At 42.1% G+C, this 21,315-nt stretch overlaps 1 protein-coding gene across 2 annotated transcripts in view; it reads right to left on the reverse strand.

Annotated features, from left to right (window-relative positions):
* Nucleotides 1-21,315, reverse strand: part of gnao1a (guanine nucleotide binding protein (G protein), alpha activating activity polypeptide O, a) — a 103,677-nt gene that overhangs the window by 16,257 nt on the left and 66,105 nt on the right. For both annotated transcript variants that reach the window (XM_041996121.1, XM_041996122.1), the window contains exons 4-6: nt 16,104-16,264; nt 7,038-7,166; nt 5,319-5,448 (exon numbers count right to left, since the gene is read on the reverse strand). In XM_041996121.1, coding sequence (XP_041852055.1) covers nt 5,319-5,448; nt 7,038-7,166; nt 16,104-16,264 — 420 coding nt within the window. The remainder of the gene's footprint in view (nt 1-5,318; nt 5,449-7,037; nt 7,167-16,103; nt 16,265-21,315) is intronic.

Below are 21,315 nucleotides of genomic sequence, written 5' to 3' on the forward strand. Positions count from 1 at the left end.
GGGCGGAGCTTAGAGCAGGAACAGGAAACGCAACAGGACCCACCCACCCACCCACCTCCTAATCCCACCCCTCTCTCCCCAGACACACAAACACACACCTGGTGCTGCAAAGAAAGTGTTGAGAAGGCAGAAGATGTGTTGACACAGAGCAGCCGTCACTTCTATTTCAGACCAGAGAGATATGAGCCACAAAAAGACACAATGCAAACAGAGAGGAGGAGTTACCAAGCAGGAAGTGTTTGCATCCATAGACAAAACCACAGAGTTAGAGGCTGGAACACCAGGTCTGTCAGGGGTCTGTCGGGGTCACAACTTTCATCTAACTGGTCCTACCAGCTAGCGACATTCCTGCAGTTGAGGGAACGAATTTCAGTATAGGATGGCTGGGTATGGAAATCCTCCGTATGGGACAGGTCGGTACAGGACGGCTTGGTATGAGACGGGTCAGTACAGTACGGGACGGTTTGGTAGAGGACAGGTCATCGCAGGACAGGTCAGTAGGGGACAGGCTGGTACGGGACAGGTTAGTAGGGGACAGGTTGGTACGGGATGGGTCAGTAGTGGACAGGTCGGTACGGGACTGGTCTTTAGGGGACAGATTGGTATGGGACAGGACAGTAGGGGACAGGCTGGTACGCAACAGAGATCAGGGTTTACCAAACCAAACTGTCCAAAACCATCTTGTCTCAAACGGGGCCCCTTGATGGAAACGGGGCATATTTGAGGGCCTGAAAGGCACAGCTGTGTCCCCTAATAGTAACTGTGTACTTTTTCTTCTTAATGTTAGGGTAAAATATCAGGAGATAGTCTGTGTTGGAAAAACAAAAGACAAAAAAAGGTTAAACCAGCTTTCCTCACAGGAGAAGGTTCACTGATCCCTCAAACATTCAGGTAGGTTTCAGCAGACTGTCATTTATATTTTACAAGTTTATATGTAAATGTATTTACTCTGATTTCAAACACAAACGTTTTCACCTCTGGAGCCATTAACCTCATTTTTATAATCACCCTGCCTATAGCTTATGAGGGTTGAGGGTTTGAGCCCAGGTTACTCCAAACCACATGTTGAAGTGTCCTTAAGCAAGATGTTGAACCCCACATTGTTTCTGATGTGTTCACTTGCATGTGACAGAGAAAAACCGTTATCTTCTTCTTGGGCTGTGATGAGAGACATTTTCTACTTTTAAATGCGGGTTAAACATGGAGAAGCAGCATTTAGCTGTTATGCTGCAAACAAGTGGAACAAACAGCCAGTGGAGATTAAATTTTCACCAAATGTAGACATTTTTAAATCCAGGTTAAAAACATTTCTTTTCTCATGCGCCTATGCACGAAATCTGCATGTTAACTTTTAACTTATTTGGTTTTAATAATTTAATGTAATTTATTATTTTATTGTGATTATATGTTGCTGCCTTTTACTATTTCTAAATATCTGTAATGCCTTTGTTTTATGTTAAGCACTTTGAATTGTCCTGTACATGAAATGCGCTATACAAATAAACTTGCCTCGCCTTGCCTTGTTAAACATGTTTTCTTTTTTTTTTTTTTTTTTGAGTAATAAACTAGAAAGGTGCAAATAAAAGGTGCAAATAAAAACCCTCTATTGAGGGTACAACAGCAGTAACTTTGATGGCATTACCCCAGTAACAAGCCTCTGTACCCCTAAAGGTACAATTTGGTATTATTTTTTCTAAAAGTGCACTACAGCAACAACAGGACCAAAAATACAGAAGGTCCTGTTAGGTGTATAAAAAAATAATAATATTTAGGCGTGTAAAATATGATGTTAAAAGATGTATGAAGCACACACATGTATGACACGTGTTTCACTCCTCTCTGACAGCTCTGAAATCCATCCATCCATTCTCTGTACCATTTGTCCAATACAGGGTAGCAGGAAGCTGGAGCCTATCCCAGGAATTAACAGGCGAGAGGCAGGTACACTTGAACAGATACACCTGGACAGGTTGCCGGTCCATCACAGGGCCAACACAAAGAGACAAACAACCACTCACACTCACTCCTAAGTAGGATTTAGAGAGACCAGCTAAACTAACATCTTGTCTTAGGATGGCGGGAGGAAGCTGGAGTATGAATGAATGAATGATAACTTTATTGTTATTGCCAACAGGTGCAACAAATTTTTTTCTCCAGTACAAACTTGTCCAAGAGTAGACAACAACAACATAAAAACATAAACAGGATAAGACAGACTAAGGCAGCAGCCGCTTAGCAGAGGGTCATTGTACCTGGAGAGAACCTCACATACACGGGGAGAACATGCAAACTCCACACAGAAAGGTCACTGTTCCACCTTCCCCCCAACTGTGAGGCCACAGCGCTAACCACCACACAACTGTTCAGCTGTAAAAGTCGTAACAAATTTGGAATTTAACATGTAAATATTTTATTTTGTTTCAGAAATATTACAAGAAGTTCAACTTTACCCTTCAGAAAACTCTTCCACATAAACAGCTAGAGGAATGGATTATTTCCCACATTTCCATCAGCTTTAAAATGACCAAAGTCAGAGTTTTTTAGCTGGTTTTGATGGGGACACGACACCTGGGTGCTGCACTGCGGGCCGTGAGACTGATTCCAGACCACCCTTTCGTTACAGAGCACCATTTACAAGGGCTGGGTATCGCCACTAATTTCCTGAACTGGTTTCACATCAATTCATTTCCAAATATTAATGTAACACCAGTTGTTCTTGAATATTAAAGACATTTTCAGATAATTTTTTATAGAACACTGAACCTGTTATGACCATCAAAATCCGATAACTGGTAGTAATCAAATTACTGTAATAACCTGCTCTGACGCGTCTATATGCATTTCTGAAATACCAAGTTCTAAAGATTGTTGTTTACATTTACCAGTCCATCATCAGATTAATTTTCGGAGTGGTGCGTGGTGATGTCACTTCCTGTTATTTTCAAAACATTCAGTTTTTCTTGAACATAGTGGGGCTCGCAGTCTCGCAGCATTAGCTGCTAATGTGAAAGCTTGCAATCTTAGCGTTAGCTGATGTGAGAGCCCAGGGTCTTAGCATTAACTGCTAATATGAGAGCCCACTAACTTAGCGTTAGCTACTAATGTGAAAGCTCAGGGTCTTAGTGTTAACTGCTAATATGAGAGCCTACAGTCTTAGTGTTAGCTGCTAATGTGAGATGCCACTGTCTTAGCGTTAGATGCTGATGTGAGAGGTAATGAATAGTTTACAGGTGAATGAAAACATCTGAACGTAAAGAAGCTGATTCTGGACAGAAGTAACAGGAAACCCTTCAGTCGTATATATACGCTAAGATCTTGCAGAGCATCGGTCAGTCACGCCATAATAATATCAATGTTGTCATCTGAAAAAAATGATGAATTGATATTAGCTTAATAAATTTGAATCGATTTGATTTTTTTACGCAGATCCACTGCTAAGCGCCTCTGAAACTAAGACGGACTGATGGATGTCAGACATCTGCAGATCGGTCTCAGTCCTGCTGGCCGTTCTGAGGGTCCCATCAAAAATATTAAACTGGTAAAATTATGGTCTGTGGTCCAGCGCAATTTGTAAGACACCATGTGACCCTTGTTGTCATGGTTACAGGCTTGTCCTCTGGAGGTCTGTGGTTACTGAATCCACTGACACCCTCACACACTAACTACTGCCAGTGTTTGGGCAAGCTGAGCCACGTTTATAACCAGTTTAAACTGGGAATTAAAGGTGTGATCAGGTCAGTCTTTCTGCTCGGTCAGGAGACGTGGGCGTGTCTGTTAATGAAGCTGACAGCGGACGTGGGAGCTCAGTTAATCTGGTTTGTTTGTTTGTCTGGTAATTAAAACTCCTACGTTTGTGTTTAATCATAATGAAAATGCAGGACGTTCATCAGAGCAGCTGATAATGAGACAGATCATACCCGGCAATGGAAGGGACTCCTCCGTACAAGGCTGAACTTAGCTTCCGAATCGCAGCTACCGATTAGCTTGTTAAGGGAAATTTTAAGGGACCCTTAAGTCAGAAAGCGAGTGACTGTATTTCTCTGTTAACCCTCCGTTTTATTGATACTCAGTGCCGTCAAACCTGTCTTAGATTATTCTACAGAGTCTACTGAATCTGAAAAACATAGTTTGTGATTTGTGAAACCTTTTTCTGACTTGTGAAAATGCAATAAAGGCAGATTTCACTCATTTTTCTGCGGTTTTTACACACTATACCTGGTCCAGATGTTATAATGTCACACTGGGTCAGGTCAAACCTGTCCTAGATTATTAAACGGCAGAAAAATGAGTGAAATCTGCCTTTATTGCATTTTCACAACAGCAGAACAACAGCTGACTGACCAATAAAAGCACATCTTTAACGTTAACTCTGCTCAGAGGCTGTAAACACAGAGGGATGGAAAACGGCGTCATTCCTGCTGCAGCCGGGCGAGCTCTGCTTAGAATGTCACTGTGACCTTACATTTCCTCAAAAACAGAGCCAATTAAAGGGACGAGGGACCCGTGTGAGCCCAAGCTGTTTGTGAGCATGTTTGACGGATATTTCTTCTCCTCTGGTGCTCTCGGCTCACTGGGATGCTGGATGACATCTGCATAAATAGAGCACGTATTCCCAGCCTGGAATCCTATCCAGAATGCGCTCCAGGCTTATAAATAGCCGTGCATGCAGATCAGCTTATTTGTGTTAGGTTGCTCAGCGGGTCGCAGCCTTCAATAAGGAAGTTGAGGAAAGACCTCACCACTCTTACCTTACCTTTTACCTTATGGAAAAATTGACATTTATTCCCTTTAAATCCCCCTGCTCAGACAGAAACTTGGTTTTAATGTTTATCTGAGTCTTTTTGGAAGTTTTCTGTCCACCTGCTCGGTGCAGAGGATCCGTATTCAGGTTCAGGCACACCTCAGTCTGCAGCGTCCGTGCACGGAGGAATGATTTGCATAGAAACAAACGACTCACACACACACAAAGGGGATGTTGGAGTTTTTGCATAAACAGCAGACATGAGGCCCCGTTGAAGGGTTTTCCTAAACAAACCGGAGTCTGAATGTGGCCATTGTTGTTCCCACTGATTCATTTCCATGTTCTGCTGTGATAGTCATCTGTGTGTGTGAGGGGAGAAGTTTTGTTAATAAGGATGATGAAAATAAAGCCTCTCAGGTGTGTATGAATCTCTCACAGCTGCATCTGTGAGTAAACCATCAACACTTAAATCATAGGGACGTAGATCTGCTTTCAGACACACCGTCAGGCTTCTCCTGACTTCCACACTAAAGGCTCCACATTTACCCCAGCAGGGTTAGAACCCAGCGCTTCTCACCGTGGTCTCGTCTTCATGCAGCACCTGGTCGTACCCGCTCAGCGCCACGCAGAAAATGATGGCTGTCACATCCTCGAAACAGTGGATCCACTTCTTCCTCTCCGACCTCTGACCTCCCACATCAAACAGCCTGGCCGACAAACACAAACACGAATAACAGTTTTTATTTATTCATGTCTCAGTCCAGATCCAACTTTATTCTTATTATATGTATGTAGCATAGAACCAAACTACAACTCTGCAGCAAATATAAGAAATAAATGCTTTAGTTATAGATGAGGAATAATAGTACTAGTAAATATGAAGGAAAGAAGAAGAAGCATCTTAGTAAATAAAATAAAGTGTGTAAGTAGATCTAGTAGATTTTGTGTGAGGAATATATTATGATAGATAAAAAAGGGAATGAAAAGACAAGATATAAGTTGTTAAATGTAAAAGGCTGAAAGGTTCTAAAATCTCTGTTATCTTTGTGACTCCTCCAGTGTAAAAACTCTTCCAAAGCCTCGTTTATATGATCAATATTATTATGATCTCTGTTGTGTTGAGTCAGATATGAACCAGCCCCCGGACTGCATTCACACTGCAGGTCTGGGATTTTTTTTCCTGAGATCCGGGTCCAAGTACAGACGGGGGGTGGTGGATCAGGATCACGGACCAGAATCTGGACCGAAACCTGGACTGAAACCTGTACCAAACCCTGGACCGGAACCTTGCTGCAGGACATTTTGTTTTTGGGGATGAACAAGAGAAGATGCTAACTATTGGGATAAAAGCAGGAGAGCGAGTTCATGTCACTTCCAGTGGTGAAGAGGTGCACCATCACCAGGGCACCATCAGGCTGAGGGGGATCGGGATTTAGTCCCAGCACAGGACTAACCATGGTCTCATGGTAAGACAGGTGGGGGGTCTTTTCACTCAGTGGTTTTGCCTGAATGTCGTCCTGGACTTGGTCGTCCGTCCATGTCTCAAAGGTTTGCTTTTAAAAAACTGAGTTTGTAGAAGAAACAACGTCTGCAGCCAAACACCAGCTTTACATTTGCTGAAAGGTGCAACTCTCAATCAGTCAGAGCTTCCCAGCCTCTCAGCTATCCAGGGAATCTGAAAAGCCCAACCCCCCTACCAGGAGCCTTTTTCAGGAAACTTTGGGGTGAGAGGAAGTTGGTGAATAACTGCACACCTGTCACCTGTGTGGCGGAGTGTTTTCATTACCTGGTTTGGTTCTTTACCTAAACACGCGACTGCTGAGCTGCAGCCATGTACTGTCCTTCCCTCTGGACCAGTTTCAGAGGAGGTTTGGAAACATTTCCAGCTGGCGTGCAGATTGGATGTGAGTGAGCAGACAGGATGATGAGTTACACCCAGATTACGCACACATGCTAACCTCACACACACACACACACACTGAATGACTGGCAGTAAAAACTGTCCACATGATGATGTATAAACCAAACACACCCAGCGCACCGACTCTTCATTCAGCCTCCATAATACTTGTCCACACACATACGCAGAACGACTACCCCCCCCACCCCCCACCATTGCTTCCTGTCATTCCCAGCGCTCCATGTTCTAATTGAGACTGACTTCATTAAATAGGCCGAATCATAAATATGGACGCTTATTTAAACCTTTTAATATAATTACAGGCTGGAGCTACTGGTGTGTGCGCGCAGACACACCGATTCAGAGGAAATGTAACTCAGTGGAAATGTTACAGACCTGAAGTGGAGGTTTTTGAAGGTGAAGTGCGTCTCCACTATGCCTGTTGTCTTCACCCGGGTCCTCAGGATGTCCTGCTCTGTGGGCTGGTAGTCCGGCGCGCCGATCCGATCTAGGCTGTCAAGGTAGCTGAACACAGATAGAGAAAGCATGAGACTTACAACATGTTTCATGACATCTCATCAAAAAGCATCTTTAATTTGATCGTTTTATGAAACCCTCCATCAGTTTCACCAACATGAATGATTCACCATCAGGACCAACATCCTGGTGGTGACATAAGCTTGCATTCTGGTCCATGAACACATCAGGACCAATGTCCTGCATCAGCCTGTAGTCTGGTCCATGAATGCTTCAGGACCACGTCCTGGTGGTGACGACAGCTGCCATAGACCCTGAAAATGTTCAAATCTTTCCTTTTAGATCAATGAATGACAATCTGTCGTAAGTTGAAAGGACAAACCAACTGGCAAACATCTGAAAAATGTCCACAATCCTCTGATTGGTGGAAGGAATCATGACTTCCTGTGTGACTCGGCAATATGAACATAGCAGGAATAGCTCCATGTCTGAATATATGGTGAATTTGCTGTTTAAAGTCACATGATAAGAAGAAAGTAGACAACCAGCTGGATTTCCACCATCTACCTCCTTTGGTTCTGGGTCTGTCATGTAACTCTTTGTTTGTGTGGAGAAATGATCAGAAGCGCTAATGTGGACAGAGCTGTTCTCATGCTTTTCTGCATTCCCATAAAACTGCTGGGGCTTGAACTGTCTTTGGTTTGGATGTCGATACTTGGTAGAGTCTTTAGCTGAGTTTCTCCCATCATGTTGCTATGCTACATGTTAGCATTGCTGCTTCCTGCTGCCTGAAAACATCTGCTGGACTGTAGGGTCTCACGCTGCCCCCCTTGTATGGGGGGGGGGTCTAGTCAGGTAGGGGTTATTTTGTCTTGTTTGTGTTTAACCCACTTTGCACTGCAGCAGAAACCTGATGGTGTAAGTCATGGCTCAGCTGGTTAGTACTACATTTCAACATGCCGCCCACCTACTAGATTACTTATAGTAAACGTGTGTGTAGCAGCTTCATGTTTGTTGTAGTCAAACTGAAAAAGCACTTTTTAGTTGTTCTATCTCAGTGAAAATGATGACGAATAAAGAAACTCATCCAGCTGGAAACAGGATACACATTTCTAAGAATGGAAATGGTCTCCCAACAAAATATTACCTTCATTTTCCTCCCGGCTGCACACTAAATGAATAAAAGCCATCAGCTTTAGCCGTCTGTCCAACAGAGCGTACTGACACAGCGAGCAGCCGTTTTGGTCGACGTGAGGAAGGGAAAGTGGGAGAAGGATGATTCCCCGCAGTTATGTAATGGAATATCTCTGGAAGTGGATCTTTATTTTTTAATGTCTGGTATAAATCAAATAATCCTGAGGAGCTCAGTGCAGGGTTTCATCCTCCCAGCACCTGGAGTGCAGTTCTCTGACTGAGATCACGCTGTGCTGGTTGCTGATTGGCTGGTAGGTGGGTGGAACGGTGGAGCAGTGGTCAGCGCTCTCACCTTACCAGTTGGCCCAAACTGATCCTATCCTGGTGGTCCGCTGCACTGGCCCCACCTCACAACCCCATGCAGCATCCAACCAATCAGCTTCCACATGGTAAGTGAGAAGTGGGTGAAGCAGACGAGACCAGGTGTGGAGGGGGCGTGGCCTACTGGCTCATGAACAAGTTAAAACTTGATTTCTTTGGACGCCATTAGCAATTCCTATGTTCTCACAGTCAATCAGAATAACTCAGGTGTTCTTACTGAGGCTGATGGAGGGTCAGGAGAGATACCCCCCCCCATGGTGGATGGATGTAAAAGGTCAATGTCTTTATTTATAGATCTACACGCGTTCTTCAAAGACAGAGAGATGAAGGCTACAGAGGGAGGATGTATCGGCCCAAAATAACACACAGCCGCAGTGATCGGAAGTATTGATTTCTCAGAGATGAGGATAGTTTATGGTTTGGAACGGAAGGAGGAAGAAAAAGATGGTCAGATCATAAATAACAGGCTTCATCAGATGGAAAAAACATACATGGCTCTAAAAACACATTCAATTAACAAGAATCTGCCGTAAAGACAGAAGGAACATGATGGAGGACTGGAGCAGACGCCACACCGGGGTTGTGCTGATGTCCTGCTCCAATCTTCCAGACTCCAGAGTCACCACTGGGGGGGTGCTACAGGCTACAGGCTGCTGCTTATCAGTCAGTAGAAGAAGAAGTTGCTCTAAGAGAAAAAAAAGGGATAATCTTTTCTACCTGGGAATATCTAGGATAATTTATTCTATCTGGGAATGTCTGGGATAATCTATTCTATCTGGGAATGTCTGGGATAATTTATTCTATCTGGGAATGTCTGGGATAATCTATTCTATCTGGGAATGTCTGGGATAATTTATTCTATCTGGGAATGTCTGGGATAATCTATTCTATCTGGGAATGTCTGGGATAATCTTTTCTATCTGGGAATGTCTGGGATAATCTATTCCATCTGGGAATGTCTGGGATAATCTATTCTATCTGGGATTCTCTAGGATAATCTATTCTGTCTGGGAATGTCTGTGCTCATTGCTCACACGTCTTTGTTTGCTAAATCCATCCAGTATGACAAAAACAGTCCAAGATGGAAGGACAGAACGGCTGCAGGAACAAAATACATCAGTGGAGACGCCAGAGAATGATTTGTCTGATTTTGGTCTTTTTATGAACGATGATGCTGAATTTAACATTAACAGAGTTTTAGAGGAGATTTTATAACATCCAGATAAATATATCGTGTATATGGTGATAAAATAATAAATATAGTGATATAAGTTACGGCCATATCATTCAGCCCTAAGTAGAAGTTTTACACTCATGTAAACTCAAGGTACCCATGGAAACCCAGCCAATAGCAGGCTTTCACCAGCTGGCTGATCTGATTGGCTAAATTTCTTTTATGACTTGGACATGCAGGTGCTTCAACCAGCCTTCTTCTCAGCACCAGCCAATTTCCAGACAGCTCCTAACGAAGACTTCCCAATCAAATACGCCACCTTTCTGAGGCAGGAACTCGGAGTGTGGACGTCCTCCAGCTGCTGGAAAGAGAAGGTTCCTGCAGTCTGACGCACCAGCTGCGTCACCATGGTTACCACCTCATCTATTTTGGTATTTTCTCTCCAGTTTCCTATTTTGGTTTATTTTAATGTAAATCAAGTTTAAATTTCACTGGTCGACCTGAACAGGACACGTGTTGTCTTCTGTGACTCTGAAAGGTTAAAGTTCAGGAAAAGTGGGTGTTAAAGATTTAAATGCAGCATTAAATTTACAGGAGGCTGAACTTTCTCTGCTCCTCCAGCTCACTGCTTCAACCCTGTAGCCACTTTTCAGTATGGACTCACATCAACATCACTTCACACTCAGCTGTCCCCTGGAGGAGTCGCACAGATGCAGACGGCAGCAGGAATTATATTAAATCCTGCCTGGGAGGCCTAATAGCTGCTGTAAGCTCATGCTGCATGGTTCTTAGCTGCTGTGCAGTTCATGGACCGCTCTCATGTTCATCATTTACCTAAGAATCATATTTCTCTTCATGGTGCAGACATCTGATTGTGTCATTTCCCCGCGGACACGCCTCTCGCACTCTTCACCTTAATTATTGATGTTTAAAGTCAGTAAAGTTTTATATTTCAGGGGAAAATATTCAACATAATTGCACTGACAGAAGTCTCTGGGCATGTGAACGCCTCATGTAGACCTGATCATTCTCAGTCTAACTCCTAAGTATGAGTGTTACATTAATGTGCATGTAAAGTCTTTAGGTGATCTACGTAAGTTTTCCAGGCATTTCTATCCTGTCCAGGAGGTTTACAATCCAGACACTAAATGTAGTGTTTATTCAGATTCTGGTAAATTCATTCTGGTAAATTTTGGTAAATCCATTCTGGTAAATCCACAATGATCCATGATAACAGCATTATTTATCACATTTCATCATAAAACGATCACTACCACTACTATGTTGCTAAGAGACCTCTATTTAGACCTGCACATGATGATGAAGCCACTTCTTGTCAGACTTTCCACAGTTCCATAGTTTCTATTGTGTGTTTGTTTCAATGCCAATATTTTTCTCCTGAAAGCCAAGACCTGAAAGAATGATGTGCAGATGAGAAAAGGTTTGGTCACTGTTGATCTGTGTGTTATTTCTACAAAGTGTGGTAAAGCAGGTGATCGTCTGCAGAGTTTCAGCAGAGTTGTAACACTGTAATTATCCTGCATTAGTTCCAGTTCAGGATCTGGAAAACCTGAAGCCATGCTTACTTTAAACTGGTTCCATTTAATGATAAACTTCAGTGAGAAATCATCTGATCTCACAGTGAATTCCATTTTTGGCTCATTTGAAGCACGTCTATGTATTCATTTATGATTCATCTTACAGCAGTGACTGAAAGAGGGTCGGTTTAGCTGCTGGAACTCGTAGCTGTTGCTTAGTAACCAGCAGCATTTAGCTGTTGAACCCCCCCAAATGTGATTTCCTGACACATATGTACAAATGCCAGTTGGGACTTCTACTAAAGCTGCAGCAACACAATGCAACGTAATGAAGCCCGAGCGCTGTTAAAAGATCGATCCCGGTTATTACTGAACTCTGGGAGGTAGAGGAAGAAGGACAAAGCTACTCAAATCCTGCTTTAAATCACAAATACACTGACTATAAGATAAAACCAAGAGCAGAACCACAGCTTTATGATGGTTAAATCAACCAAATGTGAGATGGAGGCTCTCAGAGGGTCATGTGGGATTTAAGTCAGACTTCCTGCTATAAGTCTGAACCTGTTGGTAATAAAGCACCACAGCGAGGTCGCGCTGTGTCCAGCGTCTGTTTAATGACAGGTTTACATCACTCCCTATGAGTGTGTGTGCATGTGATGTTACTGTGCCTCTAATGTAAGAGCGAGTCACAAAGGCAGGAATGTAAATCATGCAGGCAGCGCACAGTGTGTGCATTATGGTAAATAGGTCAGCTCTTTCACAGAGAAGTGGCTTCAAGCTGGAGTTGCTTTATTCACAGAGCAGTGTTCTGCTTTCCATGGAATAAAAACATGTACATGCATGTGTGATCACACACACACACACACACACACGCACACACACACACACTCAGTCCTACTACCACATGGAGCTCACAACCCTGAAAATGACATCATGAAATAATATTTACTATGCAATTTATTTTCTCTGGTTCCTTCTTCCCAATGCAGACACACACTGGTGCACGCAGTCCTCTCATCATGTGATCTGTGTCCTATCACCTCATTGGCTGGTTCTGCTCCACAGGCCACAACTCAACAGGAAGTGTGCATCAATCTTTAATGTGACATTTAACAAACACACACAGTGTTTGTAAATGTTGATGTGTTGGTTCTGGAAATTCTGCAGCTCTTCTCATTTCCTGTTTCTCAGTCGTCATCCCACCCTTTCTGCACCTTCGTCTTTATCCAACTTCTTCCTGTTTCATGTTCAGTTCATCTTACTATTGTGTTGCATAACAACATTTAACCCTGTAATGCCTCAACCAAATAATGATGGATGGAAAATCCCTTTTTATTATTTATTTGACCCTCTAACAAATAACAAAAGCACATTTGTCCCGTTTATTACTGTGTGTTATCAGTCAGAATCATTTCAGTGCAAAAAGTATCCACCAGGGGGTAGAGGACACATATCAGGTGGTATACAGAGGGTTTTTAGCAAAGATTTTGCTATGAAGTGATGAAATAAACTGGATAAATATGATAAATATGGTGTTAAAGGGTTAAAATATTTTTGCTGCATTATACAAAACGTTTACAAAGATTATTAAATGAATCAGACTCATCTCATCGCACTGAACTTCCTGTCTCTCCTGCAACGTTTGGAACTGAAAACGTTGCACCAGCAGCAGGTTTTCCTGATGAACCAGAGAGAAATGGAATAATCACTCACTCATCTGGAGCATCTCTTCTTCTCATCTTGGTAACAAGTGTGTTACCATAGTAACACAGTAGTGTCACTGAGATGCTATAAGGTGTTACTGTCTTGTTTTCCCACGTGTTTTCATTTAGCTGAATTACCAGTATTTCATGATATAAAGATATCGCGCTATTAAATGCACTACATCTCGTCATACTAAAAGTTTTTTTTCCACAAGCTATCATGACTTTGAACAATGCACTTTGAAATACCTCAGATATGCACTTTACTGTTTTAGTTACTTCTTTTACTGCTATTTATTTATACAGTGTTTTTATTGTTTCTTAGTATTTTGCGTTTTAGGATGTGTCCATGTTTTGTTTTGTCTGTTAAATGCTGACAGTACACTTTGAGTTCCTTGCAACTGTTTTCCAATGTGGTTCTTTTCTGCAAATGGCAAATAAACTGAACTGAACTGAACTGATATGTAAGTTTCATGATATGAGAAACCAACCAATGCAATCAATTTGCTAACTTTTTTAGCCAAAATAATTAAAACAATTAGGCAAAAATATTAATTCCACACAGTCAAACAAGAAAACTAGTCTGTGTCTAAAACCTGGAAATAATTCTGATCTTATGTCGCAATTTAATATGGCTGATTTAAAAATCTTACAAGAAATAGTTTGGTATTTTTAAACAACTACATGCACTCTGGACAGGATCCCATCCGACTTTTTAAAAACAGTTTTTTCCTCAGTAGAAATCTTGATAAATTTCAGTCCAGCTTCCGACCTCATCACAACCCTGAAACAGCTCTGGTCCAAGTGGTAATGGACTGATTCTGGTCTAGTATCAGTCCTGCTTCTGGTCTAGTATCAGTGCTGGTTCTGGTCAAGTATCAGTCCTGGTTCTGGTCTAGTATCAGTCCTGGTTCTGATCTATTATCAGTCTTGGTTCTGGTCAAGTATCAGTCCTGGTTCTGCTGGATTTAAGTGCTGTGTTTGATACTGTAGATCACAGAATCCTGTTGCACAGGCTGGAAAACTGGGTTGGACTTTCTGGAGCGGTCCTTAACTGGTTCAGGTTCTATTTAGAAGGCCGCAGTTATTTTGTTACGATCAGCAGCTATGAATCTGAGCGAGTGGCCATGACTTGTGGAGTCCCACAGGAGTCAGTGTTTGGACATCTTCTGTTCAACTTGTATATGCTCCCTTTGGGTAAAATATTACAGAACTATAGCATTAATTAACAAAGTTATGCAGATGATACACAACTTTATGTGTCTCTGTCACCAGACAACTGTAGGCCAATAGACTTATTATGTCAGTGTCTGTAACAAATAAACACCTGGATGAGGGAAAATTTTTTACAATTAAATGAAGACAAAACTGAGATTATTCTGTTTGATAGCAAAGAGAAGAGGGTCAGCATTGGTAAACACCTGGAGACTCGGGCTCTTAAAACCTAACCTTGGAGTATTGATAGACTCAGATCTAACTTTCAGCAGCCACATCAAAGCTGTCACTAAGACAGCTTTTTACCAGCTCAGAAACATCAACAGAATTAAAAGTCTAGTCTCCCAGAAAGACCAAGAAAAACTCATCCATGCATTCATCTCCAGTAGGCTGGATTACTGTAATGGTCTTTTAACAGGACTTCCTAAAAAGAGCATTAAACATCTGCAGCTCATCCAGAACGCTGCTGCTAGAGTTTTAACCAGCACTAAGAGACCTGAACACATAACACCGGTTTTGAAATCTTTACACTGGCTTCCTGTCAGTCACAGAATAGATTTAAAAACCCTTCTGCTTGTTTACAAATCCCAGAATTGTTTAGGCCCAGAATACATCTGTGATATGTTCAGAGAATATAAACCTAGCAGAGCTCTTAGGTCCAAAGACTCTGGTCAACTAGTCCAGACCAGAGTCCAGACTAAACATGGAGAAGCAGCATTTAGCTGTTATGCTGCAAACAAGTGGAACAAACTACCAGTAGAGATTAAACTTTCACCAAATGTAGACATTTTTAAATCCAGGTTAAAAAAAATGTATTTTCTTGTGTGCCTTTGCATGAAATCTGCAAAGTAACTTTTTTAATTTATCTTGCTTTGAAAAATTTTAATATAACTTATTATTTTATTGTGATTTTTTTAACTATTTGTTGCTGCCTTTTACTATTTCTTAATATCTGTAATGTTTTTGTTTTTGTAAAGCACTTTGAATTGTCCTGTACATGAAATGTGCTATATAAATAAACTGCCTTGCCTTGATATATTAATTTAATCTGCAGTGAGCAGAAGTGTATTGGATGAGTCACCAATGTCTAATGAAGTGGCAAATTTACAAATATACCATCAACATCCATGCATATACTAGAAAACAGCCTTTAAATAGATGTAGTGCACAATATGCATCATCCTTTGGATGAAGCTTTGATTCAAGAAGAAATATGAGATTTAAAGTAAAAACTTGAAGCTAGTGGTGATGGCATCTAACCCAAAACTCTGGGTCCAAACAAATTAGGAAACCAAACCAAAACTAGCCAAAACACAAGGAACAAACAATAAAATCACCCAAAACAGCTGGAAACACAGAATAAAGAAAAACTAAACTGAAACTAATACAGGCAAACTGGACTTTCTAGCAAATATGTTCAGACTGGATGTTCCAGCCGACTCTCCATCCTTCTGCTTTCATCTTCTTTCTGGTGTTGTTTGACTGGATGTTTGATGCAGAGTTAAACAGGAAGTATGAGGGAAATGACTTCCTCCTCCTTCCTCTCTCGACTCAGCATAAACCAAGTCCAGGAATGCAGATGGATCATGTGTCACCAGCTGGTGTGTGATCGCTGTCAGACGTATAAATGAGCAGTGTGGGCACTAATGAGTCAGGCATCGATCAGGGCATAGCCTACATGTAAGTTACACTGTACCCACTCTGAAACACCAAACTCCAACATGTGGCTCATCTTCAGGACAATCGGGATGGTTGGAAAACGTGAACCTGCAGCAGCTCCTGCAGGCTCATGTTTTCTAACCAAAGCTTGGACACAGACAGAAGGAAGATGTGGACATACTACTGCGCTGAGTCATTGAGCTGGTACTCCCGGGCGCGGCTGAAGCACTCCTGGATGCCGGCGTCAGACCACAGGCGCATCATGGCTGACAGCAGCTCGGCGGAGAAGGGCTCTGTGTCCTCCATGCGGCTCACCACGTCGCACACCATCTTAGCATCCGCCTGCAGGAGACACAGGAGAGAGGACGTTAGTCTCAGATGCATCAACCAAAAACACAATGCAAGGACTTTAAACCCCAGAAACGTGCTTCATGTCATCAGAACTGGACGTGGCCATAGCTGCAGGACCGAGCTGGACACTCAGAGTCCAGAGCTGCTTGAAGGACAGATGGAAATAGAAGTTTTTTCTCTGTGTTTAACGGCAGCTGGACTCGGATGACCTGAAGCTTTTTTAGTGTCTTTGTTTTTAGGCTGCTGTGTCACACAGCTGTGATCTGGGTTTGGTTCCTTCGGCGCCTTCTGATCTGGACTCAGGATAAATCTGCCCCGGTAACTGATATGACCGGGCACAAGCAGCATTCCCAAAACAGCAGCTGAGGTCACATGATTTCAAAGGTCCAGTCAGCAGGGCATTTATCTGAGCATCAGCACAAAGGCCTCACTTTCATCACTCATCTGTATCCTCATATGATTTATATGTTTGAAATGATAATTCATAGATTATGTTTGATTGCTGCGGTTGACTTCGGACCTCGGCTGCTGTGAACAGAGCTGTAGAGACGAGGATGAAGAGGAGCTGTTGTTGACTAAAACAAACCACAGATGTTCAGTTACGACTTCGGGAAACTGCACCAGCGTAAAAAAAAAGGCTGGAAATCTGTTTTTACACAACAATAGTGACATGTAAGAACAAACAGGAAGGTTCAGCAGGTAAACAGAGTCAAACATTCAGCGTCTCGGTTTCCTCAGCGTCAGCAGCTTCGCTGTCAAACATCCAGATAATGTTCCAGCTGAGCTAAACAGACCTCACCGAGGTCTACGGTTCCAGCATGTTTCTATAAAGCAGATATCTGAAACAATGACAGCAGATAAACAGCGTTTTAGCACCACAGGTATAATACTTTGCATCAGCCAATTTAGCTGTAAATCATTAAAGTCTGAGCCAGATGGGTGAGTCTGCCATTATAACCAGAGGTCTAAATTAACTGGTTTAATTTAATTTCTGAGGATTTGCACAAACAGCACTTCAAGCAAGCAGAATTCACAAGTCTGGTACGAGGTCAGGTCAGGATGACGAGGATCGTTTAATGCTGTGGAACCATTAGCTTGTTGGATCTGAGGAGACCGGGGGTCCAACCCAGAACTACAAGCTGGACCTGATAAAGTGGACGCGGATGAGGAGAACCTGGTTCCGTGTTTTGTTCACCATGAAGACATGTGAAGGGAAGCTTTCTGTAAATGATTTGCATCTATCAGAGATCCAGAATCCTGATCCTTTTTCCTGGTCCCACTGGATCTAGACTTCTGAATCCTTTTCTCCTCTTCATCGCTGACATTTCCAGGTGGATCATCCTCCACCTCTCCACACGTTTTCTGTCCTTCATCTCTCCTTTCATCTGAGCTGACAGCCATCTTTGTTTCTCTCCGCCGGCATCATCTTACTCATGTCTCTCTTTTTAGGATCTCAGTTGTTCCTTTTATTCCTCCTTTCATCTCTCCATCTCTATTTTTGACCCCCACCCTCCTTGGTGTCCTGCCCCACCCTTCCTCTCTGCTTCTGTACTTTCTTTGTTTTATCTCTCTGTATCAGGTTTCGTTCTCAGCTAAAAGGCTTCATCATGTGTGAAATCACTGTTTTATTCCTCACACACGCTTTCTTTAGAGTGTGTATAGGCTCATGTATGATGGACGCAGGAGACGGACAGGCAGACGGACAGAAAGGTTTGTCTGTCTCCTGCGTCGTTACGTACATGATTTTGGTCCGTTTTCAAGGAGTTTAGTTATCTGTCGCTTGATGCAGAAGATGGAGGAATACCATCAGAAACCACGGCGGCAGTGCTGAGCGGAATAGCTGACACGTGACCAGCAAAAGAAACAAACCAGAGAAGAAGAAGTGGATCAGGAAAGGAAAAAAAAGGAGAAAAAGACAAGGACAACTGTAGAAAGTGTGCAACCTTTTGAATAAAGATTATGTGTGAGTGTTTAGGGCGTGTTAGGCGGTTGGAAACAACTTTTTAGCGATGTGTTATGGCTGCTAAACGGTGTCTGAAACTGACATCGGCTCATGAGACTGAACTCAGCACTGCAGCCTGATGGAGGAACTGACTTAACCTCCATGGCAAAACATGGAAGCATGAGGACGGCGACGGACGTCGCTGTTTACTTACGTATGGGAGCAGAAATGGGCCTTACTGTGTGTGTGTTTTTAAAATGACAACATCTCTGACTGGACACTGATTGCAGCCATCATCATCATCATCTTCATGATCATCTTTTTAACATCTCTCTGTCTGTCCTTCAGCCAGTCAGAACCCTTTATCTCCTTCTGATGGACCTTTCTGTCTTGCTGTCCCTGTTAAATTAAATGAAATTCTGATATTTCCATCCTGTTTGTTAAGACTATTTGGGAATTATACGGGTAAAACCTTCAAGTGTTTATGTTGTAAACTTGGGAAAACACTTCATATTGTGCGATAACTGAGGAGATTCTCAGTTGGATTCCCTCCAAACCGTCACTCATCATCGTCTCCAAGGTGATTTTATCTCTCTGATGTTACATTTGATGCAAACAGGAGGAAAAATAACATCTGAGTTAAACTTTTTACCAGATTTATTTTCAAGATAGATCCGAACTGATCAATCCTGGTTATTTGAAAAATAACCTGGAATTTTTTCTTCAGTGTTGTTCTAAAACATTAGAAATTGGAATCTTATTTGAAAAATTAAAGCAACACTCCCAAAAAGTTTTCTGACCTTAAAACGCTGTTTCTGACTCGTTTTGATGCCACAGTGACATTTATTAAGTTCTTACCTGGAACCACAGCGTCGTGAGGATGACAATCCCCTTCACTACTTTTATTCCCAGCCCGCAGCATCACGTGATCAGACAACTACATGAAAAAATGATCAGCAGTCAGTGTTTCTGATAGACTCCTAAAGTTACGGCCAATCAGAGTTCCTCCTGCTAATGACCCTGATCATTATCGTAGCTGAATGAATTTAATCAGACATTTTTATTTAAACTTAGATTCTTGACATTTTTGTCAAACTCCAAAAAACAACAATGTTCTCTTTTCCAGCAGGAAAAAAGTAACCTACTAACAGTTACTAACCAGATACTAACCAGTTACTAACCAGACACTAAGCAGTTACTAACCAGATACTAACCAGTTACTAACCAGACACTAAGCAGTTACTAACCAGACTAGTTATTTACATAATCCAACACGCCACTTCATTTAGATTCCTCTCTTTTAGATGAGTTTTGTTAATCCAGCAGCTGGTAAACGATGGAAGGACAGATCAGCCGTCGTTAGGGGCGATCTCAGAGAAGAGACGGGAGGAAGACGATGCAGGATCAGCTGTCGTTAGGGGGTGTTTGGATGTGTGGAAGCAGTAATGAAGAGTTATCTGATAAAATCTAACATTTATGAACAAACACAGAAAACGTGGTCACACCCGAACACGTAGAGATGCTGTTTGAATCAGAGGAATGTGTAAATCCCATTTTGGTTAATTATCATCTATAACATCAGTTTAATTTCTGTTGAAATAAAACATGACACTGAAAGCATCCTGATCCTTTCACATACACATAGCAGGGAAACTGGAGCAGCCGCAGAGGAATAATGTGGATTTGATCTGTTTTATGTTAGTTTTGGCTCAACATGATCATGTTCCGCAGCCATGACGACGTCTGGGAGCCAACCTGCAGCTCTGTCTGACTCCCGTCCTCCGCTCAGCACCCGACTCACTCTCAAGGGGTGGGTTTGATGCCGGGGGCCACTGATGCTGCGTCTTCTCTGACAGCTGCCACACAAGTCATCCTGGTGGAGAAATGAGAGGCATGTGTGCATGTATGCGTGTGCACGTGCATGTGTGCATGAATGAAGGACCAGAAGAAGCCGAGCTGTGTTCTGCTGGTGGATGCGTGTGCGCCCAGACAGTGCGTGCTCCAGTTTAAAGAGCTGGGCAGCCGGCCACCAGCCCAAGCCAAGGAGGCTGTCCAAGCAGACATACTGGAAGGAAGCGCTGCTTTTCCTCTTCATGCATGATTCACACACACGGACCTGTCCTGACATGGGAAGAACAAATTGTCCTGTTTACATGCCGCCAGTTTTCTGGACTAAAACACAAATTTTCTGGAGAGGATCCTTCAGGTTTGGACTTACACTTCGGTCCTGACCCGCTGAAGCAGTGCCAAACATCTGAATCTGTGGTTAGGAAACAATACGTCTTATCTCCAGGGACGCCATGCGTCTGCATGTTGTCGTCAAACAGTTGTAAAGCTGACTAAAACACAGATGAGTTCAGGAGTTCCGATTTTAACGGAAGACCTGCTTGTCCATGCAGTATGTCCACTACAGAAGGACGTACATGGGAGAGGACAGTACATCTGCATATTAACCACGTGAGTCGACCAACATGCTGCAACTCATTGTAATTACCAAGTAATGAACATATAAATATAAATATAAATATAAATATAAATATAAATATAAATATAAATATAAATATAAATATAAATATATAAAGCACTGCTTTACGTGTCTGTAAAATGTTGTATATGACACAATGAATATGGAGGAAGAGACATGCCACTATGAAATACATAGAAACAGCACTGAATAATTAATTAAGTGTGTCATTAAATAAGCAATAAGAGAAATAAAAACATAAATAATAAATCAAATATATAATTAGGGCCTTAAATATGTCTGTAGTTAATAAGATTTGGAAACACATTAATAAATAATAATTCACATCATAAATTTTCAAATGTTTTTATAAGTAAATAAATTATGTATAAATTAGGGGTGAAACTTTAACGCATTAATTACCATAAAATAATTACAAAAAAAACATAATGTGTTAAAAATTGAACACATTTAATGCAGTTTGCGTTCCAAACGCAGAACGTTTCCAGTACACCGATTAAACTGAGACACAGGTCAGAGCTCGGCTAAATCACTGATGCTAACGTTAGCGCTACATTTAGCGAGTTTTCAAACCCGTCTAGTGACTCTATTTCAAAGAAGCGACTAGCGACACAT

This window comes from Melanotaenia boesemani, chromosome 10 (assembly GCF_017639745.1).
Source record: "Melanotaenia boesemani isolate fMelBoe1 chromosome 10, fMelBoe1.pri, whole genome shotgun sequence".
NCBI classification, from domain to species: Eukaryota; Metazoa; Chordata; class Actinopteri; order Atheriniformes; family Melanotaeniidae; genus Melanotaenia; species Melanotaenia boesemani.